Consider the following 19,176-nt stretch of genomic DNA (forward strand, 5'->3'; position numbering starts at 1 on the left):
TAACAAGAAAATTTGAATATCGATTTTAACTTAACAAAAAGAGAAAAAAAAGAAAAAAAAAATAGAAAAAAAAGAGATAAGTTGATAAATTAATAAGAAGATAAGAAGGAAAGATCAGTTTTTATAATTTTTATTTTTGTTATTGTTGAATTTATTATTTTTTATCATATTTTAAATATTACTCTTTAATTTTTTTTATACTACTACAACTTATTATTAGATTACTTACTTTGATGTATAATATTAAATATTTATTTTTAATATTGTTATTATATTTTTAATTTACATTTCTCTTGACTTTGATTAGTTTTTTTACTTAGTTTGATTTTATAACTTTCTTCAATATTTTTGTTTTTGTTATAGTTTGCTGTTTATTTGGCTGTTGCATTGTTGTTTAAGTACCACTATTATTATTTTTTTTATTATATTGTTAGTTTTTTCGATGTCGTAATTGGTTGTTCCTACTAATCTATTCATACGCATTTTTTTATTTTAACAATTATTAATAACATAACTATTAACTTCCTGCTTATTGTTTCTTACATTCTCTCTAATATTGCGGTTCCACTATGGTTTTTTACTGTCATTTCAATGCCGCTCATCTCAATGTAATATTTGATAATTTTGGACGCATACAAAATGTAACAGGCTTAATGATACTAAGTACAGCTTGGTATAATTAAGTTGCTTTTTTCATCTTATCATTGTTACAAAAACATTTTGAGGATTTAGATAAAATTAATTAATTTTGATTTTTCCATTATTGGTATAAGTAAAACAAGGATAAAAAAAGGAACATCCTCAATTCGTCCAGTTCTCATTGATAATTACAACATTGAGCACACACCAACGGAATCCTCTTGTGGTGGCACATTATTTATTTATCAAAAAAACTAATTTACACACGAAGAGATGATTTAATGATTTATACACTTAATTGTTAAGAATCCACGTTTGTTGAAGTTATTTTTTCTAAAAAGTCTAATATTATTGTTACATTTATAGACACCCTTGCATAGATATTAATATTTTTAATAATATCATGTTTGTCTTACTTCAAAAAATATCTGCTGAAAATAAATCTATTTTCCTACTTGGCGATTATAATATTGATCTGATGCAATCAAATAATGACATTGCGACGTCTGTTTTTCAAACTTTTTTTTTTATATAATATTCGCCCTTTTATTACTTTGCCGACTAGAATTGCTAATCATGAACTTTGTAGAATGAACTTTGCTACAATTATTGATAAAATTTTCTCTAGTTTAATAGCTAATGAAATTGTTACAGGAAATTTGACAACTTATGTTTCTGATCACTTACCTTAATTTTGTATTTGTCCCAATTTCAATAAATTATTTATACCACACAGACACAATTTCTATAGCAGGAGTAAAAACTTTAATAAAGAAATTTTAAATCTGATTTATCAAAAATTAACTGGGACGATGTTATAAAGACCTATGATAGTAACACATGTTTCCAAACGTTTATTACTGAAACAGCATTGATTTTAGATTGCTAGGCCCCGCTTAAAAAAACAAGTATCAAAAACTTCAAATGTCGATTCAAACCATGGATTACAAAAGGAATTATAAAATCTATTAAAGTGCGCAACCTTTTCCAACAAAAAATATAAGATCTAAAGAGCTTATATTTTTTGTTGGAAAAGGTTTTTTTGTTTGAAAGTATTTTTAAAAGATATATTTATATCTTTTAAAAATACTTTCAAACAAAAAAAGTTTGAAAGTATTTTTAAAAGATATAAATATATGATAAGTACATTAATTAAACTTAGTAAAGAAACCCATTTATCCCATTTTTTCTCAGAAAATGTAAAAAATCTTCGCGAACTTTGGAAAGGCATTAACATTCTAATTAATTTAAAAAATTTTAATAAATCATCTCCCAACTGTTTACAAGAAAATGAAATTTATATAACTGATCCAACTCTAATCTCTGAATCATTGAACACTTTTTTTACAAATGTTGCTCATAAACTCAAATCCAATATTCATTATTATCTTAAACAAATATTCCAGAAATTTCATCTCTTATATCTAAATTGAATCTAAAAAAATTATAAGGTCAAAACTTTTTATTAGGTCCATTGTATTTTGATTTCTGAATTAAATTATTGTGGAATTCGTGGTATTGTAAACTGGTTTTGATCTTATCTTTCAGATCGAAAACAATTTGTAAGTATTAATGGTTTCAATTCTAGTAATAAATCAGTTTTGTGTGGTGTTCCTCAAGGTTTTGTTCTAAGTCCTCTTTTTATTTTTATTTGCGTTAACAACCTAATCAACTCTGTTCACTTCTCTTCAGTTCATCTATTTGCTGATGATAGAAATCCCTTGCACATCAACAAATCGTATCATTCTTTATGTAAAAATGTTAATTCGGATCTAAAAGATATAGTTCACTGGTTAAATACTAACCTAATATGTCTCAACACCAAAAAAACTGAACTAATATTTTTTTCATCTCCGAGAAAAAACTATTTCTTTAAAAATGTTGAAATCAAAATCAAAATTATTAATAAACGGCTATATCTTTCAAAAGTTTTAAATATTTTGGTGTATTAATTGATTGCAATCTTTCATGGAACTTTCATATTAATGAAAGAAAAGCAAGAAACTTGTATGCTTTCGATAATTTGTCATTTTGTTGATAAAGTTACATTAAAGAATATTTACTATGCATTATTCTTATCTCATCTTAGATATTGTTGTCAAGTTTGGGGTCAAGTTGGAAACTATTGCATTAACAAGCTGCTATCGTCTCAGCGTCAATCCATTAGAATAATAAACTTGCAAACAATCAATTCAAATACATCGAAGTCCTTCAAAAAACTTTTCATTCCAACATTTCTAGCGCTAGTAAAGTATGCTAATTTTCTTTTTGCTTTTGACTCCTTAAACAAAAACTTACCATTTCCTATCATAAACTTGTTCACAGAAAGTAAACTATTACATTCCTACTCTTCTAGATATTAATGGAAAACTAAATACCATCTTTTAAAACCCACTCGTATGGTAAAAGTTATATTGTTTATCAGTGTGTCTGTGAATGGAACAGGAGCCTTGAGTGCATTTTGAATTAGTCCAAAAAACTATATCCTAAAATACCTTTACTCCATCTTAAGCAACATCAATTAAAAAAAATTTTGAAAAACTTTTTATTCTAAGTTTTAGACATATTATCCTTACGATTAAAATATTCTTTTAACTTTCTTTTTGTCATTACTACAGTTATCATCAGTACTTTTTGTTTATTTTTTTCTTTTTTTTATTATTAAAACCTGCAAATTATGATTTCTACATGTTTGCTTCAATGTATGTTCTATGTGCTTTAATCTATGTGTTTACGGTCCATATGTTTCAATGCATGTCTTTGGTTATTAATACTTATATTGTGTTTAAATATTGGTGTCACTCCTTTGATCAGATTTCTGTATGAATGACACCATCCTAAATAAATCATTAACTTATTATTATAAACAATTTTATGCTCATAACTTCCACTATAATATTTTTTTTTTTTTTTTTCTTTGTAATTTATGTAAACATACTTAATATTACTATTACTATAATTTGTATTAATTTTTTTTTTATCTTATTATAATAGTAATAATAATAATATATTATTATAATATATTATTATTATTACTATTGTTATTATTGTTATTATTATTATTATTATTATTATTATCAAAACTATTATAAAAATGATTTACGGAAAATAAATAGCTTGTTGTTGTTGTTGTTGTTGTTGTTGTTGTTGTTGTTGTTTTTGTTGTTGTTGTTGTTGTTGTTGTTGTTGTTGTTGTTGTTGCTGTTGTTGTTGTTGTTGTTGTTGTTGTTCAATTCCAATTTTTTTTTTTTTTTGCGATACAAATTTATTTATGTTGTAAACCGTAATATAAATACAAATAGCAGGGGCAAGAAGAAGACATAATTGGTCTTATCACCAAACCCCTTAAAAAACTTTACAGACTTAATCTGTGGTGAAACGTGTTTACGCCTTAATTACTACCCGAGAAGAATTGTGTCGCCTAAAATCTAGTTTTAAATGTTATGTGATTTCTAGAAGAGCTTGGATTTTTTTTTGAAAATGCGTCATATAAATCCTTGATGTTAAGCATTAAATCTACTTAGCAAATGACTGTTTTCTGAGAGCATTAAAGAGAATCAAAAGTACCACCGATAGAACAATTGTTCTTACTGGATCGAAGAAATTCTCGTCGTTTTTATATTGGTGGTGTTGATACAGTAGTAACAACCAGGTTGCAGAGTCGTTTATAGGAAGTATGGTAATGAAGGACAAATTTCGATATACAGAGTAGTTGAAGCTGAGAGATTGTGTTTCAGGTGGTGGATGATATTATGAAGGGCTCAAGTGAAGAGGGTTTTATAGTAAAATTACAGTGATTTCTTGCCTGCTACTGCTACCCAAGCGGAGGAAATAAGAAAGCCCTAGCAAATCTAGGAGATAGATATGGTATATCAGACTAAGCCGCAACATCCCTGGCAACTGCAGTCCTTATCGGTGTTGGCGTGATTATTAGATTATTAGGACGATTAGAGCTTGGTGGTTGACAAAAGGAAAGTTCGGTGTGAAAGGCTTAAATTAAGGAAATCTTTTTGTAAGGATTTGAGGAAAACAAGCAAAAGCGTCACAGACATTTATTTTGATAGCAGAAAAAATAAAAGATAAATAAAAGTTATCAGAAACAATAAACATAGCAATATAAGTTTCTAAAAAGAAACATTATAAAGGTAACATCATTAAATTTTTTTTTAATTTTTTTTAGGCGCATTAAGAAAAAGAAAAATTTTAATTAATTTTAAATATTGTTAATATGTAGAGTATTTATGTATATGAATAATGTTAAACGTATTTAGTTTTTTGCATTTTTTTTTTTTTGTGGATTGAGTTCTTGCGACTTATTTTGCTGTTTACTTTTCATTTAATTTGTTGGTTCACGTACATTTATTCTCCTGCTCATTCTCCTTTTTTCGTTTTTGTTAGCTGTATTATTAATATTTTTACCTTAATATTTTTGTTCTGATTCTGATTTTTTTAATATTGTTGTTCTTTTTTTATGACTTTTTTCAACTACATGTTTTATTGTAGTTTACTCTATTATTTTCTTGTCTTAATATTTGTTTAATTTTATTTGCTGATTTTATTAACGTTTCACTCCATTGATTGGTTTTTAACTATATAAGTGACACCGAATCTAATTTTGTAAATTATAGTTAAATTTATAATTATTAACTTTATAGTTAAATAAATGGATACAAACAAAAAAAGCAACAACAACAATAAAAAAAACAAAAAAAAAACAGATAAGCAATTATGTAACGAGGCCATTATGGAAACCCATGTTCAAATTCTTGTTTTGTATGATACAGTTTTTATATTTTTTATAATGGTTATTTAAATATATTTGAAGACGCGACTATCAATATTCCCATAAAATATCGTAAAAATAAATATATCTTAAACAAATGGAATAAAATTCATAAAAAAGAAGTTTTTATTTAAAATATTTAAATAACTCTTTTGAAGATGTCGACCTTAAAAAAATTCAAATGTATATCGTCGTTGCGCAGTCAATACCATTTGATCCCATGTGATCAAATCCAAAGTTTACAGGAGGAAGGAAAAACTGAATCACAGACGCATTTTTCATTCCAAAGGCATATAAGCTGCTTACTTATATGTGAGATATGTATTATAACACTATTATGTAAAATAAACTTAAGAAAGTGAATTTTTTTATTAAATTGTGTCACTTAGGCGATACTGCCTTATTTTTATATCACATAGGTGTTACTGCCTTGGATTAAATTTCTATGTAAATGACGTTTCTTGGATTTGAAATTAAATTAGTTGCTACTACCAATAACAAAACGAAGTAAAAAAGACTCTGCAAGAAATAATTGTTTTGATTAAAGTTTAAATTTATTCTTCGAAAAAAACAAGATAAATCAATTTGTTTATCTTTGTTATCTATGTTATTTTTGTTATCTATTTTATATAATATTTGTTTCATTACCTAATATTTCATATTTTTTAGTGCAAAAACAATAAAAATATGTTGACCATTAAATGCTAATTTGTTTTATTGACATGTCAGTACGCTTTGTAAATGGAACACGCCAGTTTTTAACGGAACTTCCTGACTTACATTTTATAACACTATTATGCTAAATTAAGAACTAAAAATATTTTGACTTTTGAAAAAATGCTATTACAAACAAGTTCATATTACAATATCATATTAAAAAGGAAGATCCTATGCAATCGAAACACGTTTATAGAGGCTCAGTGAGGTAAGTTATCATAGAAAGCGTGTCAGTCACTCGGCAGAACGTCATTGAGCTCTTGAAGATGCTGATATTTCTTCGGCTTTATTTTTAGCCTGTCTTGATGGAGAAGGTTAAAAGTTATCGGAAAGTTAATTTTCTTTAGTCTTCTTGCCAGAAGTTTCTAATCTTCGTCAAAGTCCAGTTTGTAGAACATTCTTCCATCGGGCTTATACCATAGACATCGAAGGTTTGTCACCGTTGGATCGCCGGCAGAAAGTCCAGAAGGTATTGATGAGTATACCATTGTCGATGTTTCAGAATACTTCTTTACAAAAGTATGATCTACTTCAAATAAATTGCATGGTGAAGGTTTTGTTTGGGCATCCTTCACGCATTTAATGTAATCGCTAGGAAGATAAATTTCTTTCTTTTTTGAGCTCTTTTCAATTGTGCTATGCACTAAATCGTACTCCTTTTGGGTGTGCCCCTTTTCTAAGAATTTCTGGTAGATGTCAATATTTAACTCTATACTTAAATGATATCAGGGCATTTGACATAATGCTATTGCGGTTATGATACGTTTATCCATCTGAATATTAAATCACAGGAAGTTTTTCCTTTTTTGTTACTTCTCTTATTGCGCAACTCGCAAACGTGTCAGCAGACAAATCAGCTTCTGATTCGTTAAACCAGTAAAAAGTGTCAACATGAGTGGAAAAATTGTAAACAGTGAAATTGTGGCAGTTCAACTTGGTTTTGTAGTGTGGGATACTGGCGTAAAGGTAAAGGCTGATTTTCACCGCTTGAACGTTTATAGTAAACACATGATGTCTAACCTCCTTTACTGTCATTTATTTATTTAGGTTGTCTTTGTCATTATTATTTTCTTCTCTAGCTCGGTTCTTTTTTACAATGTGCCTGTCATAAGTTCCCTTTCGTTTCTAAGGAAAAGGTGAAACTTTCTGCTTACTTCCCTTCTAGAAATTTCTTCTTTCGTCTTTTTTTGTTTTAGACTTGGCACAAAATCTACCTTTTGTGCCAAGTTTGCGACAAACACTTTCCGTTGATCTCAGTTCATTTCAGTCCAGAATTTGGAAAATATTTTTTTTCTATCTTCTTCCGTAAATTTTTCACAAACCCGATTTTCGCCTGAGCACACTTTCGTGATGTGCAGGCCACTCCCTTTCATTTCCCTTCCATCACAGGGTTTATCATGCCTACTATTTTCTCCTTTCGGTTTGGAAAATCCTAAATACGGCAAGCCCTCCATTCTTAGTCTTATGTTTTTTTCTCTTTTCCAATCTAATAGTGATAGTTTTACCTTTCTTTGAGGTCATTCCTCATCATTCTGACTAGGGTCTTCATTTTGAGGGATTTCCACCTCGTTAATCTCAGCATCAGGATAAATACCCAACTCACAATTTAAGTCTGGATTGCCAATTGAACTCCCTGCAATGGAATCTACGTTTTATCTCGTATTTATCTTAATTTCTTTATTTGAGTTGTACGGGATTGGAACAACACAATATGCATGGTCTACATTTAGCACCTCGCAAACACTCAAGTCACTTAAATTTAAATTACTCTGTGATTTGTCAGCAGTTTGAAGTTCTTAATCGAACACTGTATCAAAATTGTTGTCACTACTGAGTGTTGAAACAATTTCAGCTTCAGGCATTACTTGAGCACTGCTCCTTTCTTCATAAATGAATTCCGGCATAATTATGTTAACTCTATTATTTCCTATAACATAAGAGAAAAACTATCATTAGGTACTTTCAAACTATGTTTTCAAGTTAAGTCATAAGTAAATACTTCATGATCCATATTGTACATGCACTGAAAAATTATTTCAGTTTTTTCAGGCAAAAATAGCTTATAACGTTTTTTCGAAAACTAACAAGTCTTTTACAGGGTTTATGCGAAATGTAAAATATTTTTTAAGAAAATGTAAAACATTTTTTAAGAAAATATAAAACATTTTTTAAGAATTTATAAAACATTTCTTTAGAAAATACAAAACAAATTGTAAGAAAATAAAAAACAAATTTAAAAATTATAAAACATTAAAAATATATATAAAAAACAATTTTTAAGAAAATAAAAAACATTTTAGTTATTTAAAAGTGTATTTATGATATGTAAAGTTATACAAAAATTTCTAAAGAATAAAGTGTATTTTTTAAATATAACTAAAACTCATTATATTTAAAAATAACGGGTGATGCGGAAGTTATCGGACAAATCCTAATTTCATTATTTGAGCATAATAATTAGTTTTTGTGGTTTTATGCGTAGGCATAAACGTTCTATAAAATATAAACTTTATTATTTGAAACACCATTATTTAAAATGAGGTTAAGTGCAGCTGAACGAGAATCTTTTCGAAAGCGACTAAAAATGTTTTTTGTAAATAAACCTAATATAAAAAAAAAAAATCATAAATCATTTTGAAAAGGAAGGATTTGCTCGAAGTACAATATATGATAACCTAAAAAAACTTGAAACTGTTCAATCGTTTTCTGATAGAAAGCACCCTGGTCGTCCGACATCCTGGACTAGAGAAAAGAAAGCCGAATTAACGAGACTTGTCAACAATCGAAAAGGGGTCAGTCAGAGAAAAATAGGTATTAAATTCGGTGTAAATCAATCGACAATTGGTTGTCAGTTAAAAAAAATGAATATTAAATATAGAAAACGCGAAAAGACTCCAAAATACACTATAGAACAACAAATAAAGGCAAAGAAAAGAAGCAGGAAACTAGTTAACCAACTCTATAACACAAAATCGCTTCTAGTCATCGATGACGAAAAATATTTTTGTTTTGCAGGGGTAAACATGCCTGGAAATTCTGGATACTACACAAACAACAAAAAGACATGCCCAGAAAGTGTTCGTTTTATAGGAAAAGAGAAATTTCCAAAAAAATTATTAATGTGGATAGCCATATCTGACCGTGGTATGTCCGAGCCATTGTTTTGCACTTCCAAGGCTGTAGCGATTAATTCATCAATCTATATTAATGAATTTAGAAAAACGACTTCTTCCATTTATTCACAAGTATCATGGAGACTTAAACTATTTATTTTGGCCAGATTTACCAAATTCTCGTTATTCTAAAGATTCTCTAAATTAGATGAACCAATATGTCTATTACGTTGATAAAGAATCCAATCCCCCAAATGTGCCTCAAGCACGACCAATTGAAAACTTTTGGGGACATTTGGCATAGAAGGTTTACGAGGGAGATTGGCAAGCTTCAACAGAGCAAGTTTTGATTGATCGCATTAAACTAAAACTACAAGAAATTGATTTAAACTTTTTACAGTCGCATATGAAAGTCGGTAGAGCAAAATTGAGATCAATTGCAGATGGTGGTGTTTTTTCATATAAAAAATAATATATTTTTATTAAAAGATAAATGCTTTATTTAAAAAAAATATAGTAGTAGTTTGTTTTTTTATTTATAAATAAGTTGTTGACGTTTTTATTTTGTCCAATAACTTCCGCATCACCCGTTATAATATAAATAACAAAGCATCCACTTTAATAAAATTCTTGCCTTGCTATGCCTTTCAAAACCCATCTTCTCATATTACAATGCCAACCACAAAAATCAATGCCAATTGTCGGTATAAGCGAATTTAAAGCAGCCTTAACTTCATTGCTAGTTTTTGGAAACGGCCTTATAGAAGTCTTAAATTGTTGGTTATAAAATCACAAAAAATATCGCCATTATAGGCACCATCCACTTAAATATCGCCATTATAGGCACCATCTTAAAGCTTAGAATACCATTAACTGTTATAGCGGCCATTAGACGATTTGCTGGCACTTTAACAAAACATTTTGTATTCTTTATAGATTAGCCATATTGCTTAGAAGTATGTTAGTTAAAGCCGGTTTCATCTGGAAATAGTTACTATCAGGAATCGAATTAATAGTCCTGCAAAAACTTTGTCTTAAATCAACGTTTTGCGGCGAGTTCCTTTCTTTTGGTACTAATGTAAGTCGTTTTCTTGTGAACTCCATCGACTTCAAATACTTAGATATTGTTGGTATAGATGCATTAATATTCCTTTCAATGAGAATGTTTCTCAATGATGCTAAAGTATCATTGAGAAACATTCTCATTGTAATAGTAAGAGTTGGATCATGCACAATTAACAATCGAATTTCAGATTTAAGTGACTCGTCATAAGAGCTGCGCCTTTCTTTTTTTACTGATGTGATTTCATCATAACTAATTCCTTTACTGATTTTATTAGAAATAGAACGTGTTGCAGAAACTGATATTTCAACTTCTTCCGCTATTTCTTTTCACTTCATTTCTTTAAGAATTGACTTTCTTATGGTTCTTACAACATCCTTTGTAATAAGTGTTCTTTTTTTCCTTTCTCTTTCATTTTCCATTTATCAATTAAAACAACAAAATAAAGCTTGAATAAAATATTTTAATTATAAGCATAGTAAGGCATGATTGCATATGTATCGCATTTAAAAAGCTTTCTATGGATAAAAAAAAGCATTTTTTTAAATATGGATATAGTAAATTTTCTATTTTTCATTGTACTTAATATAAACTTAAAACTATAACGAGTATTACTCACCATATTAAATCTTTTAAGTTTGGAATAAAAGTTTTATATCTTATAAATTATCAAACTTTTATTCCATACTAAAAAGTCTGATTCCAAACTTTAAGGTATGATAAAAAGTTTGATAATAGACTCAAAAAATTATACTTTTAAGGCACTTACAACTAACAACTAATTTACTACCCTCGTCCTTTTTTTTATTTTTTATAGTTCTCTTCTTTGACAGGAATAAACCTCACAAATTCCAAAGTGTTATGGAGTAATTACGTAATTAAATGTTTTATATTTTCTTAAAAAATGTTTTATATTTTCTTAAAAAATGTCTTACATTTTCTTAAAAAATGTTTTATATTTTCTTAAAAAATGTTTTATATTTCGCATAAACCCTGTAAGAATAATAATCTGTAAACTAGACTTCTAAAAATCAGATTGAACTTAAATTTATATAATTCTATGTAATCAATAATAAAACAAATGATTAAACAGCTTTAATAGTAGTTTCACGTTGTAAAGAAATTATTTAAAAAAAACAAACATATTAATTACAATTCAAGTTTGCTTTTACGCAAACGCATCTCTTACGACTTCAGGATAAGTCAATAAAACAATTACTTTCAATAGAATATGGTCAATGAAGCATTACAAAACTCGTTAAGGCGCAACGCAATTACTTTGTTTAAAAATAAAGTAAATAAAAAAGGCACGTGCTGCTCAGATAGGCGATGTTGCGCGCAAATCTTCACAAAGGCTTTACTTTTATTGCAGCGCCTCTGGTGGGCTATATTTAAAGTTATGATGATACCAACAGATGCGTCACGTAGGCGGTATTGCATGCGCAAATACGATATATATATATATATTAAATCACACCATATTCTCCCAATTTTTTAAGGCAGTTATATAAAAGTTTTTTAAACTTATTTCATAGGGTAGAAGCTTTAACTCTGGAATAAGTTTAGTTGCTCGCTGTTTAACAGTTTCTAAATTATTTATGTTATCTTTTTACAAGGATTCCATATTGCAGAGCCAACAGCACCTGAAGAACATGTTTATAAAATTGCAATAAATGAATCATAAAAACAATGCAAGAAATGAAACTAAACAAAACCTTTCCGGATCCAAATTTTTCCACACAATCAATCCAAGCAGCTGCGGCACCTGGAACCATTACAGAATACGCTGAAGAACGAGGAATTTTTTTAAAGGCTTTTTCGATGGAGATACCCTGTTCAGAAAGCAAGTCTATAGTTAATTTGTTTGGAGATCTTCCACTAAAGAAATAAAAACAGAGTTGTGTATAACTTTGATATTTTCACAATAAACTTTTGTATTAATAAGTTTTTGTAATATATGTTAAATGGTTATATTTTAATGTTTATAATTTCACAACTAAATTTATGGCTGAAGCATGAAAAAAACATTATTTGTCGTATCTCTTTAAGGGGGTACCCCCCTCTGATTTTAAATCTAAGCATTTTTACAAAAAATGATTATTGGTAACATGCTTATATTAAATTAAGAATAATGGAATAACTTTTTTTTTGAAAGTCCATATTGTTGCCATGGTAACCACAAAATACCCCTAAAATGACCAAAAAATGACTTTACGCCGGCCAAAATACAAAGAAATTGAGTCATTTTCACCTTTCCATACTGAACCATAGTGTTGTTATAAGGCAGGTCTATGATATGAGTGGAACAGATTTTTCATAACTTTTTCTCACCACCTCAACAGGACGACCGAAGTTTAAGGTCAAATTTTTTATCATTTTATTGACCCAAAACTTTTTTTTTTTAATTTAAATAAAATCCATTCCATTCATATCATAGAGTATAATAAGGACAACACTTCATGAAAATTTCATAAAAAAATATCATATCGTTCTCCAAATATATTGGCCGGCGTCCACAAATTGCAATTCTGAGAAAAACCCGATTAAAGTAAAAACTTTAAATACAGTAATATTTTATTCATAAAATAGGTAAAAATAATAATCCAAACTTTCAAAATCCACCAGGTACATACAAGTCACCATCTTTTTCAATTATTTTGTCATTTTTTTTTAACTTTTTGGCACGTAAAAATTGCCGTCTTGACTTATTATCAGGGTTTATTCGATATTCAGCATTTCGTTTTCTTTCATTATTTAATACTTTGCATCCTGCAATCATATGAAAGCCTGGTTCCATGTTCAGTTCTTTAAAAATATCAAATGATGCTTTTGCTCCAATATTAAAGTAAGCAACAGCATCATATACACCAATTTCTAATTGGGTAAGGGAGACAAATGTTTGTTTTGGTATACGGTCCCAAATCATTCTATTAAATGATTCATTAGCATTTTGTGTTTTGCCGTGCAAACATTTTTGAAACTCACTGTCTTTACTTAACTCTTCAAATATATATCTCACTTTCATAAAACGTCCATTGGTAAACCCGGTCCTGGCTTATATGTTGTTGTTTTATTTATTTTATCAGCATTGTATTTGCACCAGCTGTCTGAACCAGTAGGGCAGTGTGGAAAATGTAAACTATTATTTTTCGATGAAGCCACATGAAAAAAGCGATGCTAACACTCCTGCCTTCATTTCCTTTAGGTTACCTACATTTTGTCTGATTGCAACTCCAACAAAATTTTGTAAGCGATCAATTGTCGCATCTGTAAGACGCCCTTTACCACCAAGGCCTTTTTCTTTTTTCTTTAAATTCCGCAGCCGTGTTCCAACTCTCTTTTGATAATGTCCAACGCATTCCAGCTTTTCAACTTCTATATCAGAGTATGTATTTTTAACATTCACATAACTTTTACTGTCTCCATCACCTAAATATTGAATATATCTTAACTGGCGATTATCAATAGAACGCTGAAAAACACGTTTTGCTCCTTCTGGCTCCATACCACCAGCAGAACCTTGGTAATTATACTTACAAACATGGGAATTTCTCCATTGTGCATAAGCATTTGGATTAGACTTTTGAAGGTCTTGATTAATACTACAACCTTTACAATATCTAGACATGACTTCAATATCTAACACTTTGCCACTAACAGTAGAGATAACAGAAAAGACTCCATTCAGTGATGAATATCCTCGTTTGTGCCATGTACCATCGCAGGATACACAAATATCAGTTGGTGCCAAAGATGTTTTTTGCAATTTATTTGCAGCATTTATCATTGTTTGTTCTGCTACAGTTTTAACAGCTGTTGCAATTATTTTCAGTAGTTTTTCAAAGTTGTTTTTAGTCATAGGCTTAGGTAAATTCATAAAAGTGCAAAACTTTTTTATGCCTGCATATCCATGACCCAATAGTCGCATGCAATAAATTATTCGCTTATTAATATCAAATCCTTTTTTATTATTATCATTGATAGAGGTGTAGAACTGATGAAGATAGTTGCAATCTTTTTTTTGACACTTAAGATATAACAAGGAAGATGTCGTTTATTATATCTCTCACCTAATGAGAGTGTGGGACTACCACATTCTGGACACAGAAAAGAACTAAAGACAGAAATCAAAACAGCAACATCAATGATACGGTAACCAGATATACAAGGTTTCAAAACAAGTGTAACTTCTAAGTCTTCAACTTTTCGAGACGAAGCTGACAAATTAAGTGAGTTTTCATTATTTTGTTCCAAAACACAAGTGCTGTTAGCAGCATTTAAATTAATTGTTGGCAACTCAATACTAACATTATCAGAAACACTATCAATGTTCACAGATTTATTAAGATTTCCAATAAATCCTTTTCTTTTACGGTGAGTTTGTGTACGTTGCTTATTCGACAATCTTTTCCCATTTTCACTAATAAAACTAAGCTGATAAAATAACACTAACTGATTTAAATTGTCGTACTTGATGTAGCAACCTTTACAAAAATTCTCGAAAAATTCATAAAGAAGCTGTTCAAGCTTGTACTTGACTATTATAACACACATTAGGGTTGAATAAAGATAAAATATAGGATGCATACAGTTAAACAAGTGCGTTGCTATGGCATTGCTAGGGATATCACGTTAAGATAGATTATTTAAATAGACAAATTAAGATAGTTATAGGTTAATTTGCTACTTTTAAAACAATTTTTATAATCATACACAGGTAAAAGTAGTTAAAAACAATTTTTTTTTTTTTTTGAAAATATTGAAATTTTAAGGGGGGATAGCCCCTTAATACAAATTCATAATTTTTTACAAACTTTTACAAGAATATATAGCACGTAGATATCCCCAATTCCGAACAGCCCCTCCGAGAAGCTTTAGTTCTCTTATTGTTTCCACTTTTATTTTTGGGAAATTTTAAAAAAGGAAAACCAATTAAAAATTAGAAGGCAAGGCTAATGAGAATATGAAAAAGTATATCAAAATCATATACTGATTCTATAGAATTTTTTAATTGCAAGTAAAATACCATTTAAAACCCTGAAAAAACCAACAATTTAAAACCGCAAATAGCAATTTAAATTGCATGCAGTTCAATGTAGAACTTGACGGTGTTTATTTATCTTGAAAAAAAAAATCAAATATTAACAACACTTTGTAATATATTGAAAAAAAAAACTTTTTTTGCGTAATTTAAACATTTATAAAATTCCGAATAGATTTTGGAATGTTAGCGAATTTTTATAGTCGTTGCAAAAGTTGGCTTTTATACATGCAACTAATTAACAAAAATTTTTAACGATGGTATTTTGACGACGCGAACACTAAGTAACGCTTTTAAGTTTTTGTAAAAAATTTTTTAACGTTTTGTTTATCTTAACGTTTGCTAATAAAAAATTGTCAAAAGTTAACAAAAGTGTAACCGCGAAAGAAAAATTAAACTTAGTTTTGAGGCTATTAATTATGAGAAAATGTCATATTCAGAAGCCGCTTTATGGTATAACCACTGATCTCAAAATATAACTAATAATATGAATATAAATATATGATCTCAAAATAATATATATTGAGATCATTGGGTATAACATTCCTAAAACAACTGTTTTTTACAGATTAAAATGAATAAAAGATTGCTAAGTTAAAAGCAAAAAAAGTAATGGATAGGCTAATTGTTGAACTTGTTTAGTTTATGCGTGACATTGGCTTCAGCTTTAAAAAAAATTAAATTTTAATTGTGGGCGAAAACTATTTAAATAAACCTAAACAAGTTCATTCATTAAAGGTAAACTAACTTGAAAGTGGGACTATAGCGTCATGAGGAAATTTACAGAAAACATTTGTCAAAGAAAAGCTACTAGCATGCAAGCTGTGAGAGTGGTGTCTTCGCAACCGGCAATTAGTGATGAATGGTTCACCCAAGTTGACCTGTTTTTCTAGATCATAATTTATATGAAAAGCTGTTTCATGCGTTTAAGTGTTACGAAAGTGAGTTGATATGCGATTAAGGTAAAGTTATTGTTCTTCGTCGAAAAAGATTAAAAAATCCAAAACAATTCGCCCCTGCAAAAACAAAACAAATGACTACAATTTTAACTTGCTGCTATGCTTTTGGAAGTTTCCTCCCACATCTAGTTAGTTACAAAGGTCAAAATTTAATAGAAACATGGGTTTCATTTTATTGGTTTAATAGAAGCTTGGGTTCAAGGTGGAGCTTCTGATGTTTATTATTTTACCAGTAGATTGAATAAAAAGCGAAAACATCGTGAAATGATTTCGTTCAATTTTTTTACTTTAAGCCAATCAAACTTCAAGGATATAAACTTTTATTTTTAGTTAGCCACGCATCTCACATCAATTTTGAGTTAAAAATTATCTGAATCAAACAACATAATCTAATTACAATTACCAGCTCACGCAAGTAATTTGCCACCACTAAATGTAAATGTTTTTAAAACTGTAGAATGGAGGCAAATTGTAAAAGTTTACTTTGCTAGAAATTGCTACTTAAGTTTGAGGAGTCGTTAGTTTCTTGCCATGTTAAGACCTTACAAATAAAGGCTTTAAGGCGGAAAATGGACGAATTGATTTCAAAAATAATGGTATAATTCCACTCTGTTGTTTAAAAATAACTCCACATAAAACTGCAACTGGGGCTATTTTTCATGATGTAACAAATGACAAATTTGACAATTGTTCTTCTGAATAGTTGGACAACTTTCACGTGTTTCACTGATAATACTATTGAATAAGTTAAAAAAATTTTCAACAAAGTTCAACTCTATGAACATTCAGCAATAGAAATATTAAAGAAGTTAATGGTACAATAATGCTGTTGAACAAGCATCTTTGATAATAAAAATCAGTGCTCAGTGTGCTTATAGATAGATTAAAGGCTCTTACCGGTGGGAAAGAAAAGGGAACAATAGTTAAAAGAACAACATGTTATAATCTGACTGAATTATCTAGAGTGGCTCACGACAAAGTGAAGCTGCTAAAAATGCAGCAAAAAAAAAATGAAAAAGCAGCAAAAAAAATTATTCGAGAAAAAATAATTAGACGCAGCCATTCTCAAACTACAACTTTTTTATTTTATTTTTTAAAAACTTTTACATATCTGTACAGTAAATCATGGATTACCACACTAGGGTTGCTACCTCCCAATAATAAAAACTGCGATACTTTTAATTAATGCTTTTAATTTTACTTTTACTACAATACACTGTACCAATGTATTGTTGTATCCAGGGCCGCCCCAAACGAAGGGTGTATGGGGTTAAGGATCTTTTATTTTTTGATATTTCTAGGTGGCAAAAAGTACAGACCCCCCCCCCCCCACACTCATCCTCATAAAAGACCTCTTCGGGACGGCCCTGGTTGTACCCTTACATTAAAGTATAAAAGTAGTAATACTTTAGAAATCTTTTTACTTAACTCTTAGCTAGAAGTCTATGCAAGTATAGGCTGTTTACTATTTTAAATTGAAAGCTATTTATTGGGATTTGAAATGGATGTTCGGAATAAGGAAAATGTGTCCCTAATTCCGAAAGAAAGCTTCATCTTTAAAAATTATAAAAAAACAACATTTTCATTACTAATATACTTCCAATATGGTTTGATTTAATTTAAAGTTCCAATTTGTTTATTTATAAAAATTGTTATGAAATTCCAAAACAAAGCGGAGGTATTCGACTAAAAAGTGCTACTTTGTTTAAAATTAAGAAAATTTACGGTATTTATAACTTAGAAATGTAAAAAAGTTACACATTTTGATTTTTAAATTTGAACACAATAAGTGCATTGTAATGCGCATAAATGATAATCAGAGTCGTGGCTTGGCACCCTGACACCCCCTAAAGTTTCCATAAACAAGTAATTTTATTGGGACCATATAGAAATTCAGGCGCCCTATTTCAAATTTAGGGAAATCTTTTTTTTTTCTTTAGTAAAACCTTGTGGAAAATTTAAAACTTTTTTTTTGGAGGGAGGGGGGTTTGCAACCCACTAGCCACGGGGCTGATAATAACTAATAATATAATACTCTAAACGACGCTTAGTGATCTAAATTATCATGGTTAACTATAAATTTTTGTATTTAACTGCGCTTAGTATATTAAAAATTACCTTCCGTTAATTCCCTTCACCGTTTTTAGTTTGTTATCATAAAATAACACAAAACAATCTCCACCAAGTCCAGTCATTCCTGGGTCAACTAAATTTAAAACAGCGGCAATACCAACGGCAGCTTCAGCAGCATTGGCTCCATTTTTTAACAAACTTAAACCAACTTCACTAGCAATTGGATTACTAGTTGCAACAGCTGCATGTTTTGCAAGAACTGTTGATCTCCGAGAATAAAACTTCTCACCAAGCATATTCAAAATTTTTGATTCAATAATTATAAAAAAAAAAGATTTAAAATAAAGTTTTATATATATACATATATATGTATATATAATATACATATATATGTATATATATAATATATATGTATATATAATATCCATATATATATAATATATATGTACATATAATATATATATATATATATATATATATATATATATATATATATATATATATATACAAATGTATTAGTATGTGTATTTATTTATATGAATTAAATATATGCATGTGTATAAATATATACATATATATATATATATATACATATATATATATATATATATATATATATATATATATATATATATATGTATATATATATATATATACATATATATATATATATATATATATATATATATATATATATATATATATATATATATATATATATACATATATATATATATATATATATATATATATATAACCTAACCACTAGGATGCACATACCAGTGTAT

At 28.7% G+C, this 19,176-nt stretch overlaps 1 protein-coding gene across 1 annotated transcript in view; it reads right to left on the reverse strand.

Moving 5' to 3' along the window:
* LOC100210807 (glutathione hydrolase-like YwrD proenzyme) overlaps positions 1-18,704 on the reverse strand; it is a 33,392-nt gene extending 14,688 nt beyond the window's left edge. Inside the window, exons 1-2 of the mRNA XM_065789133.1 lie at positions 18,434-18,704; positions 12,031-12,193 (exon numbers count right to left, since the gene is read on the reverse strand). Coding sequence (XP_065645205.1) covers positions 12,031-12,193; positions 18,434-18,684 — 414 coding nt within the window. The 5' untranslated portion in view covers positions 18,685-18,704. The remainder of the gene's footprint in view (positions 1-12,030; positions 12,194-18,433) is intronic.
* Between the last annotated feature and the right edge of the window lie 472 nt (positions 18,705-19,176).

Source organism: Hydra vulgaris, chromosome 01 (genome assembly GCF_038396675.1).
Source record: "Hydra vulgaris chromosome 01, alternate assembly HydraT2T_AEP".
In the NCBI taxonomy this organism is placed as follows: domain Eukaryota; kingdom Metazoa; phylum Cnidaria; class Hydrozoa; order Anthoathecata; family Hydridae; genus Hydra; species Hydra vulgaris.